We start from the raw sequence: 12131 nt of genomic DNA on the forward strand, positions 1-12131 counted from the left end.
TTCCATGTTCAATTGGAACAGGCAAAGTCAATTGGGAAAGCTGGATTCACTGAATGATCACAGTAATTTACTTAATATCTGTGGTGATTAACTTAATGAGTGCAGTAACCATGGTCATAAAATCAGGTTTGGTCATATGATGCCTCTTAACAACTGCATTGCTTAGTGACGGAAATTCTGGTTGTAAATTCTTACAAATACAGTTGTAAGTCAAGGACTACCTGTAACAACTACAGATTGAACTATCATTTCATGACAATTCAAACATTCCAGGCTAAATGTATGAACTATTAATTATCAGATGAGAGATTTAAATACGATTATTCTCCCTGTCTCTTATGTTCACAAATAGATTGTGAACAATAATTAAACAACTATAAAAGGTATTTTAAAGCATGCTGAATGTGTTGCCCATAAATGAAGTAAAATGCTCTGGCCCTGCTTTGTTTGAAGAGTCCATGCCAATTGCACTCCAGGCCTCTCACTCTGCAGCACTTACACAGAGAGAGCAAAGGACCAATTTCTATATTTATTTTGGTATAAGGTCAATAGGAGATTCTATGTCAATTCTTTATCACTCTGAATACATCTTCTAAATGAAGAAATGTACCACCAAAAAGGACCTTTCTCTTCCTCTTTCAATCTGTCAAAACAAAACACTGAGCAAAGACTCACCTGAAGCTTTCAGCATTCAGAAAAAGGCCTTCCACTCTGCAAGGTTGACAATAATTCAACACTTGACCTACTCACCCAGTAGGCAGGACATGCTACTGGAAACCCTTCTTCTCTTTCCTGGGCCCTGCCTGATTCGATATTCTTTACCTGGTTTTTTTTTTTTAGTGGAAGTTAGGTCTATTAGCCAAAATCCATTAATTGATAGATTTCAGCAACAATTATTAGTTGTGTTTCTGACAAGGGAGCACACATATTTTTTAAGACCACTCAATCATACAACTCACATATTGCTCAGTTAGCAAAGAAAAGCTCTAACAATGACTTAACCATATCAGAAATGAGCATGGAAACCAAGCCTAAAGTATAAAAAAAAATAAAGCAAAGCCAAACCTGAGGACCCAATGTGATGGGAAGAAGAGAGTGTACAAGTTGGCAGTCATTTTCAATCTAGAATTCCTCTAGTCACGTTCAAGAAGGAATTGCAAATGTCTAACATTATCTGCAAAAGGACCCTTGATATTTTAAAATGGGTTAAGTTTACTTGGTGGCAGAATTCACTATGATTTAGGTCTTAACTGAATGTCATCAGTACGGCTCCTGAAAAACATATAATGAAAATTCATGCCGAGTATGCTCTTTTCAGAACAGTTTCTTTCAAGCTGTAAGCAACTAATAGTTCAAGATATGCTAATATGCTGGAGATAGTTTTACCATGGATGCTTTATATGGGTCTTTGTGTGCTGTGGCAGGATAGAAATTAATTAAATAAACAGACTTAAGAAATCCTATTATTTCCATAATTATCTTATCTATAGTAAGATGTTGACATATCAATTTCCTAACATTATAATTATGTTCCTTCAAGCTGTCGTGAGTGAATATTTATTTTCAATCTATTGTCTAGATTTTTTTTTTTTAAAAATGGCAAGATGTTACATTTAGAGATAAATAAAGTGTTGTTCTGAATCTGCAGGAAACATGTTCTCTTTATACCTCTCTCAATGTAATGGTGACAAAACATATAAGCAAAGAGAACATACATCTATTGTGATGAAGCTGTAGGTAAAAATAAAATAGCCTTTTGCTTTGCATCACCTCATTACTGTGGCTAAGTAACTAACAAATTGCCTTTCCATCATCAGCATTCAAATGGTCTGGGGAACAATAAGATCTTAATTGCCTTCCTAAAGGCAAAGAGATTAGTGGCATTCTGTTCCCTTAGGACCTCAGGTTCCACTCTGCGCACTTTTCATGCAATGCAAACCCTTGGCATATCCTCCTAGAAAAGTATGCTCAAGGTGGGCTGAATCTTGTCAAGGAAGATGATCCTATAAATACCCAGGAACCAAGCTATGGAGAGTTTTAACATTGACAATCATCACTTTGAGATGGACCTGAGGGCAATTAAAATAGCAATGTACCAATGCTATCATTAGTGTTAATGTAGAGGAGAGAGAGTATGACCTTGAGGGACAGGAGGAAGAGTCACTGCCAGGGTAATCATCAAGTAATCAAGAGCCCCAAGTCTGGCCTAGAACTCTAATGCATGTAAACATCTCACAAGCCCCTCCCTAGTTCACACAAGGGTAAAGGAAGAGAGGGGAGAGGTGCACTCAGACTTGTATGGACCTATTACTATAACTTTAAAATAAAAGTAATATTGATCTTCATGACTTTGGTTTCCTAGTCTGGTCTATCTTGAAGGGCTAACCATTATATTGTTAAATCTGCTAAATCACCCAGTTAGCAAATAAACAGACAGGACACGTATTAGCTTCCAAGTCAACTTAAAAGGGAATCCAATATTAAGTGGCTGCAGTGGTCTAACTATGAGGTGATCAGGATGTGAGTCACTATTGTCATGGTAGTCCAAAAAGACCAATCATTGGCACACCAGCCAAAACTGGGTGAAGGAACTCCTGGCCAGGGCTTCCACCTCCTGTTCTAGCAGGAGCCACAAGGCCAGGAGAATCTTCAAATCAAAGACCTGCTCTCTTAGTGAGAGACCACATGCAGAGTCAAAGTTAGATCAAGCCAGACCAACCATGAACAAACAGTAACTTCTTCTTGCAAAGTTTTGATCCATCTGGTCCACAGATCGGTCATCCCCATTTTATAACTAAAATTGTATCTATCTTTAGTTAGGATTAAACTAGATATACAAAGAATGCAAGAAATTTTATAGCCTAAAACAAGGAAAGAAATACCAGAGTAGAAAAACCTAAGCTACCAACTTCTTCCTCTTCCTGCAACCCCTCAATTTTACTTTTACCTATACATTATGGCCTTTTCCACTTACACTTACATATGTATACTTACCAACATATCTACTGCTGTATTCTAGATCCACTCTAATAGTAATTGAGGGGCCAAGTTCGCAAAATGCCTCTTTACCTAAGCCTAACATGTATTATTACATGACAATGCTGGTAATATTAAAATAACTTAGACAGATGTAGAAAATAAGTTTTGAAGTTTTCATAGTTTATTTTTATTATAATTCGTATCTCATATTTATTAAAATTGATTTATGTATTTATTTTTCTCTGTAGATGCCAACGTAGGACACTGCTCTAATAACTGGGAAAGGGAATGAATGAGACAAAGAGAAAAGAAGGATTCAAAGAGTGATTGCATTTGAATAATAAAAAAGGGAATGATTGTGTAGGATATATATGATAAGCATGTTTAAAAAGCAAGTGCAACAGAAGCTTAGTTTTGTTATTCCCTTAAAATATGTTTCCACTGACAAAGAGACATGTCACATATAAAAGTGAACCAGATCCATACCAGTAACCATAAATGTGTAGATATAAGATCAGTGACTTAGATTGAGTATACTTTCTGTGAAACATCTTGATAGAGCGGATCCCAAAACTTATCTTACAGAAATCTGCTTGTCTATCAACATTTTCAATAAAATGATTAGCTTTTTGTTCCACTCTATCGAAGTTGCAGTTGATGATAATCATAAGCCACAGTTGTCTTGCTGGTATTTTACTAAATCTGAAGAATTCACTACAAATTTGAATATTCTACAGTCTGAATGTAGCTCACATTACTTGAGCAAGTACTGTTAAACCCAACAGTGGATTTGCTGTGCTGTTAGTATGCTGACTTGGAAAGAAATCTTATTGATTTATTTGGTAGTTAAGCTTAAACATGCATGCTTTGGAAATAATGACTAATTGGCTTAAATAAAAGCACATTAATTTAGCAAGCATGTCGAACAGCTATCCAACTCAATACACAAAAGACAATTCTTTTACATTTATTAGTTAAAAATTTATAAATGGTGGAAGATTACAAAATCCTAATTTGGAAATGTTTTTTAATTAATTGCTTATTTACTGCAAAATGCTTAAAAGGCATAAGAATTTTCAGCAGTTTCCCGGGACAAGTTTTATGAGTCAGTGATCCAATCAGATTAAGAAATGTACACACTGAAGCTCTTTTCTGAAAAGAATACAGAATGGCACTATGCCTTACACATTGAAATAAAATTGTGTGGTAGTGGTATTCGTTTTATAGTGCAATTCCTTGAGGAACTGACACAGGACTGTGTTGGCAAGCATAAAATCACAGATTGGGTGTGCGCTTAAATGTCTTATGAAATGGTTATTGCCACAGAGAACATCTTGAGTGCAGACTGGACTTCTACAGTTTAATGAGGAATAGGCTCAATGAGGTAACTGGACAAGATTTTTTTTTCTTTTAAAAATTACTTATTCAAACTCTTCAGTGCTGTGATACTGAAGAACAAGTAAACAGTAAAATAAAAGTAGGCAAAAAGCTTTAACAAAGGGAGAAAATAATCAAAATCTCATCCTTTATTTAGAGTAGTGAACTACCATACAGAATTTGAAGGCAATTCTATTTTGGGTACAATATTTTGGGTTTATCCCTGTACTAGCATAAATACTTATAACATAAGCTGATAAATAAAAATTAATATAATTCTCAGGGTTTTTTTTTTGTTAACACTGAATCTCATTATTATAGCTTATAGGGTAAATCAAATCCCTTCTTAAAAATTATTTGGCTGTATTACTGGACAGTCAGCTAACACACACACACAAAAGATGGTGGTGGTGTAAATTCTGCTTTGATTCTGCTTTTTTTTTAAAAAAAAAAAGTTATACATAGGTGTCTCTTCAGCCAGCTTCACATTCAGGAATAAAATACCAAGTTCTATATTAGTAAATAATATAGGTCTTAGGTAAATATTGGGCAAACTTCATGTTAATATTGACTATTTCTATTCAGAACATACTATCTACTTCAAACAACCTGGTTCCTCTTTCTTCTTCAAACTTAGCCAACAACAGATCCATTATCTATTTGTGAGAGTAGCAATTCTGTGCAGTTTATCAGCACTTTAGCATTTGAATCTCAGTCTCAGACCATTCGAAACTTATTTTGGGCAGGCAGAAAAATGTGGAATACGACAGCATGCAGATGAGCAAGGATATCTGCAGTAAAACCCATGCTTTCGTTAAATAACAGTTCTCATTTACCTGAATAATCTTATCACCAGGCTGAAGCAGGTTTGATGCAGGTCCATCAGGCTGAACCCTAGTAACAAAGATACCCTACAAGTCAAAAGCAACAGAGATTAGACAACTAAGAACTCATTAAAGATTTCTGTATGGATTAAATCAGTTACTGTCATAATACTAACAATGATCACTACAATAATAGTAAGCAATCTCTTTGCTGATTTGGAAGTTTTTCATAGCTTTAAAGCTGTTGTTCAGGTATACATGTTAATGTATAATTTTATTGGATTGGAAGCCACAACCTCTGAACTGTCATACATATGTATGTTTTCTGTATTGAGAATAACTTTCTCAGTCTCTCACAAAATAAAACTTATAGATTTATATCATATTAGCAGTTCCGATATTGTCCTGAATAGTATCTTTTGCTGTAAAACGAAACAGTATCAGCAAAGATTTTTTAAAATATTAAATTGTATTCTTGAATTAACTCGTGGAAGAAACAGAATTTCAGGCCGTATCTATTGAATGTACTGTAGGAGATGACCAGGCTGAGCCTGAGATAGTCATGAATTGCGCCATCAGTTTTGAGTCCCTTCATGCCTACAAGAGATCTAAGTTCAGGCCACCTTGAATTCCACTGACTCTTATCTACTGCCTATTTGTTCTGACCATTAGTAGGTCAGATTCTTGTAGACAGCGTAACCTTGCAATAAACCTTTATATTCTTTGAACTGCCTGGACTTCTGGATTTTCCTGTGTTTGACATGTTCAGTTTTACTAAAGAACTAAAGAAATGGAGCTTTCCATTTGTATAAATTCTGCTAGTGGATAAATGCAAGCACTTGTCTTAATACAATGTTACAGATGCATCAAAAAAACGTTAATGCATCTGTACTTTATGTATGTATGCATGCAACACCGCTTTCAACAAAGATTCTAAATGCTTAATTGAATAAAAGACAATAAAGAATCAAGCACATTTGGGAGGAAAAGATGTGAAATTATTAAAAACAGATTACCCAAAAAGAAATTGCAGTAAATTACTTCACCCAAGGATTGTATGTTTTAAATTCCAAATGGCCTATTAAGGATTGAAAGCTCTTGCATTTTTGAAAATGTAATATATTACCTTATCAGAAGGTTTGAATGGATTTCCTTGGCCACTTATTCCTCCACTGATACTAAATCCAAGTCCTGGATTCTTCTCTATCCTTACACAAAACTATATATAAAAGACACAGAGTTATACTATATTCTTGCATTATTCTGATAATAAATATAAGTGTTCCACTGATTATTGTGCTGTAATTACTGTTATTTTAGTAAGACTGATTTTGGTGACTTTTATTCATTATTTCAAAAAATATTATTCCTACAGTAATACTCTGCATTGCTATATATATATTTCTTCATCCTTATATCTTTAATGAAAGCTAAATACATACAATGTAGAGAAATACAGAAATCTTAACCTTTAGGAGCAAAGAAAGTGCAAAACTCAACATTCTTAAAACTCTGGAACATTCCTTTCCCTAATGAAGCATTTCAAAACCTGTTCCTGGGCTTTTTGGATGATTTACTTTGGAACGTCAAAACCATATCAGAACTTTAAAGAATATTCTAGGTTTCTGAAGGAGTTTTGCCCATTCCTCTCAGAAACTGCTTGCACAGTGTTCAGTGCTAGCCTTGAATTTCTTAAAATTAGAAATTTGATTGATTCACACATGGAACTAGATATAATTCAGGGTTTTTTTGCTTGTATGCTGACGAGCTGAAAAAAAAGATCAAATTTATAACCCAATCGTAAGTTTCTGGTTAAAGAAAGCTAGACAAAGGTTGCTTTCTCAACCAGATACTTGGTGTGAAACCACTGCAGTGTGAGATACCACGTTGAACTTCCCTTAAAATCTTTTAACAATTCTTTTACCCATATGATATTCTGCAACACACCTGTTCTGGATAACCATCCATACTCCTTTGTCCTTTAGTTTGGATGACACACCTTCCTGCTTGTGGTGCTCGAGAGCTCTGAGATGGGATCTGTATTGGCAACGGTGGCTGATACTGCTGGATTGTTACTTTGTTCATGTTGCCCTCATATGGCTGCTCTCGACTACGATGCTGTAGACTTTGTGATCCCATCAGAGTCTGAATATGGCTACCTGCCTGTGTATAGTATCAATCCATTAGGCCAGTAATGCATATAATCACAAAAAGCAATACATAAAATTTTATAGTAATACAAACCTTATCTTAGCCTTCAAAAGTCAAGTGTTAACTCTAGTTGCAAATAGCTATAATTAAAAATAGTGTCATACATCTTATTTAAAATGTTTTCAACTACATTTGAAACTAAGTGAGCAGAGAATCACAAAATTGAAGCACTGCTGTTTTTAACTTACATAATTTATTTATTTATTTATTTATTTATTTTATTTATCACATTTGTATACCGCCCTATCTCCCTAGGGACTCAGGGCGGTTCACAGGCAAATAAAAAAAGTACATATAAATACAGAATAAAATAACAATTAAAAAACTTATTCTACATAGCCAAATTTAAAAAAAAACAATATAAATAATAACACCCATTAAAACCAATATAAATTTAAAATCTAATCCAGTCCTGCGCAGATGAATAGATGTGTTTTAAGCTCGCGACGGAAGGTTCGGAGGTCCGGAAGTTGACGAAGTCCTGGGGGGAGTTCGTTCCAGAGGGTGGGAGCCCCCACAGAAGGCCCTTCCCCTGGGTGTCGCCAGACGGCACTGCCTAGCCGACGGCACCCTGAGGAGTCCCTCTCTGTGAGAGCGCACGGGTCGGTGAGAGGTATTCGGTAGCAGCAGGCGGTCCCGTAAGTAGCCCGGCCCTATGCCATGGAGCGCTTTAAAGATAGTTACCAAGACCTTGAAGCGCACCCGGAAGGCCACAGGTAGCCAGTGCAGTCTGCGCAGAAGAGGTGTCACGTGGGAGCCACGAGGGGCTCCCTCTATCATCCGCGCAGCCGCATTCTGAACTAACTGAAGCCTCCGAATGCCCCTCAAGGGGAGCCCCATGTAGAGAGCATTGCAGTAATCCAGATGAGACGTCACGAGGGCGTGAGTGACCGTGCATAGGGCATCCCGGTCTAGAAAGGGGCGCAACTGGCGAACCAGGCGAACCTGGTAAAAAGCTCTCCTGGAGACGGCCGTCAAATGATCTTCAAAAGACAGCCGTTCATCCAGGAGGACGCCCAAGTTGCGCACCCTTTCCATCGGGGCCAATGACTTGCCCCCAACAGTCAGCCGCGGACTCAGCTGACTGTACCGGGATGCCGGCATCCACAGCCACTCTGTCTTGGAGGGATTGAGCTTGAGCCTGTTTCTCCCCATCCAGACCCATACAGCTTCCAAACACCGGGACAGCACTTCGATAGCTTCATTGGGGTGGCCCGGTGTGGAAAAGTACAGCTGAGTGTCATCAGCGTACAGCTGGTACCTCACACCGAAGCCACTGATGATCTCACCCAACGGCTTCATATAGATGTTGAACAGAAGGGGCGAGAGAATCGACCCCTGCGGCACCCCACAAGTGAGGCGCCTCGGGGCCGACCTCTGCCCCCCTGTCAACACCGTCTGCGACCGATTGGAGAGATAGGAGGAGAACCACCGATAAACGGTGCCTCCCACTCCCAATCCCTCCAACCGGCGCAGCAGGATACCATTGTAAATGTGCACCAGCTGCCAAGCGGCTAAATTGTGATAAATGCCTGAGGAGATGCTGCAAGTTGAAAGACCGGTCATAAACCTACTTTTTGGGGGCATTCTAACTATGGACGGACACTGAACAAGCAGTTGATAAACAAGGGCTATCTGTATATCACACATATCAATAAAATCAGGATAATTTTAGCTTTCATGAATTATTTCATGCAATATTCATATATGGTGCTGCAAGTCTGGAAACCAGGTTTTTTTTAAAGATAATGCATAATACATAAAAGTATTATCATGAAATTCTGATTTTAAAACTTGAAACATTCTGAAATATTTGAAATATTCTGAAATTTTGAAATATTCTGGAAGATATCTGGCCTACATCTGAATTACTAGGAATCTTAATTTGTTTTGAGTGTGCATGCTAAGTTTAACTTTTTAAAAAGATTTTGAATTTGGATGACCTGTTTATTTGAATTTTTTAGCTAGTAAAGCAGAAATAAGTTACTCTGGGTCAAATGCGATGAGGAGAGATAAGCTCTGCTAATATTGCTCGCTCAAAAAACTCTCAAATGAGAGTGATAGATAAATAATTTTTAAACTCATTTTCTCATCAGTTTAATAATTTGTTTTGCAAATCTTTATCTTACTTTAATTTAGGTATCCTGATTGAATCTACTGCATAATGAAATAAAATCCTTTTTCCCCCAGAAAAACAAAGTGAAATGGTCTGATTGAAAGAATACCTTCTATTGTTTCCACCGATCCTATTTATATTGTCTGTATTCTCTTACTAACCTCTTTAATTTACAAAACTTTCCAAATTATTGTCAAATACTATAGAGAATACTGTAAGTTGAATAAATTATCCCCTGGGACTAATAAATTGATAAAAAGCATAAATAAAAATGCCAGTAATCATGCTTATGATTGGTTTTGAAATTAGAAAAGAATGAAACAAATTGTTCCTACATCCCTTTCTTTAAATGTTCTTTCCCATTTCACAACAATTCACAGGAATACGTATTAGATTAGACAAGATCCATCATCCGCCAGAATCTTTTTCTCAAAATCATTCCTTGAAAGCAAGAAATGGAAACTTACCTTTCTCCTATCACTTTTGCCTTGCAACTTCTATTTGGAGACATGCTATTCCTAAAGGTCCTTGACAGATACCTTCTTAACAATTTATCCAATGTACTCTTGAAGCCACCTAAGTTTGCTATCATATCTTTTTCTGGTAACAAATTCTACAGATTCAGCTTAGTGTGGCTATTGTATTAGGACTATGATTAATGTTAAAAACTATAATTTGAACTCATTCTCCATGTTGAATTCTAGTTTCAAACCATAGCCAAGATGGAATTAATATAAGTGACAATATAATATTGAACCATGTTTAAATCCAACTGAAAAATGTGCAGTGGAAAAAGCTCATGACACTATGGTCAGTTCCTAGATTTTGATTTATAACTTTGAGATCACTGGCTAGTATCAGATTTAGTTTTATACATTTATATTATTTCAGCATTCATTGTTTTGATATATGTTACCTTTTTAGCAACAGTTTCTGGTGGTACATCTCGCCTTCCAAGTGGATATGGATTCCATTGGTTTCCAGAAGAAATATCTTCCTGTCCATTGTCTAAAATGCTGCTTTGTTGTGATGGGGTCTATTTTTAAAATATTGATACATTACTTAGTCAGAGTAATGCAAGCACCTCTTTTTGATTTACTAACAATTACTTTATAACTGTATAGACACAATACATATCTTGCAGTTTACTAATTACACACACCTAAATATACCTATGTTCTTAGATACATATATTAAAAATAATACACTTTTATAGGTTGCTAAAATTGGATAAAGACCTTAATAGACTTCCAAAGAATATGCAGTAGGTTCCAATATCAGAATATTACCATTGTTTGTTTAAATATGGTTAAGATAGAAGGCTTGGTTTCTATTTCTAAATACTTTATAACAGGCATTCATACTATCCAAATGGAAGAAAAATCATCAATTATTTCTTCCATCCAAAATTTAATGTTAGACTGGAACTATAATTATTTCAAGCTGCCCCAGTATCGCTATATCAGTATGTTTGGTGGCAGATAAATGAAGTAAATAAGGATTGTACAGGTAGTCCTCAACCTATGATAAAAATTGAGCCCCAAATTTCTGTTGCTAAGTGAGTTTTGCCTGATTTCATGACCTTTTTTGCCTCAATTGTTAAATAAATCACTGCAGTTGATAAGTTAATAACCTGGTTGTTAAGTGAATTTGGCTACCCCATTAACTTTGCTTGTCAGAAGGTCGCAAAAAGGTATCATGTGACCATGGGACCCAACAACGGCTATAAATATGAACCAGTTGACAAGCATCTGAATTTTGATCACATGACCCTGGGGATGCTGTTATAATTCTGAAAAACAGTCATAGGTCACTTGTTTCAGTGCCATTGTAATTTTGGTCACCAAATCAACTGTTGTAAGACAAGGACTACCATAATAATATAATCTTTGTAGTTCCATAGTAATTTTTATGTTACAAATATGAAAGGGCTGATTTGAGTAGAGGAAGAATTAAAAAAAAGAGATTATATGACACCCATTATGATAGATGAATAATTTCTGTATTTAAAGATTGAGTTACTAATTTTAGATGCAACAAGGAAACAACCATCTTGTATGACTTTAACACTGTTACTGTAATATGGTATAATGCTTTTAATGTCCAGAGAATAAAAGCATTTGGAATCAGATATACAGGTCCTTTTACTGCATTTGTCTATATGAAAACAAAAAGTTCAGAATGATAAAATAATCATAAGAAGAAGAATCATGTACTCCTAGTTAAAAACATAATAAAAGAACTGAATGAACGTTACCAGAGTCAAACTTTTTTTTTTTGGGGGTAGAATTTTACATATCAGAAAAAAAGTGTCTTAGGCATTCTTTGTAAAACATTTAATTAATAAGAAATTATATGTTGGTAGAAACTGCCAACCAAATGAGGCTTGAAAAGACACAACTGCTTTAGTTTGAAAATTTTGTAATACTTTTTCTGAATGCCTTGTACAGCCTTTCCCCCCTAACTTTAATGAATCTTTAATGAATGAATGAATTTTCATTAGAGAGTTTTACATGGAGACTTGATCGCCATTTTATTAAGTGAACCTTTTAATCAAGGAATGTCCAATTCACAGGAAGATCAACGGATGACTGAAATTAATCATTAAACTACTCATAGAATTA

The 12131-nt window shown here is 35.8% G+C and overlaps 1 protein-coding gene across 2 annotated transcripts in view; it reads right to left on the reverse strand.

Annotated features, from left to right (window-relative positions):
- The window catches only part of LRRC7 (leucine rich repeat containing 7), a 225510-nt gene that overhangs the window by 13700 nt on the left and 199679 nt on the right, over positions 1-12131 (reverse strand). For both annotated transcript variants that reach the window (XM_058176360.1, XM_058176361.1), the window contains 4 exons: positions 10424-10543; positions 7128-7343; positions 6307-6399; positions 5193-5267 (listed from right to left, as the gene is read on the reverse strand). In XM_058176360.1, the coding sequence (XP_058032343.1) occupies positions 5193-5267; positions 6307-6399; positions 7128-7343; positions 10424-10543 (504 nt within the window). The remainder of the gene's footprint in view (positions 1-5192; positions 5268-6306; positions 6400-7127; positions 7344-10423; positions 10544-12131) is intronic.

The sequence above is a fragment of the Ahaetulla prasina genome, chromosome 3 (genome assembly GCF_028640845.1).
Source record: "Ahaetulla prasina isolate Xishuangbanna chromosome 3, ASM2864084v1, whole genome shotgun sequence".
Classification (NCBI taxonomy): domain Eukaryota; kingdom Metazoa; phylum Chordata; class Lepidosauria; order Squamata; family Colubridae; genus Ahaetulla; species Ahaetulla prasina.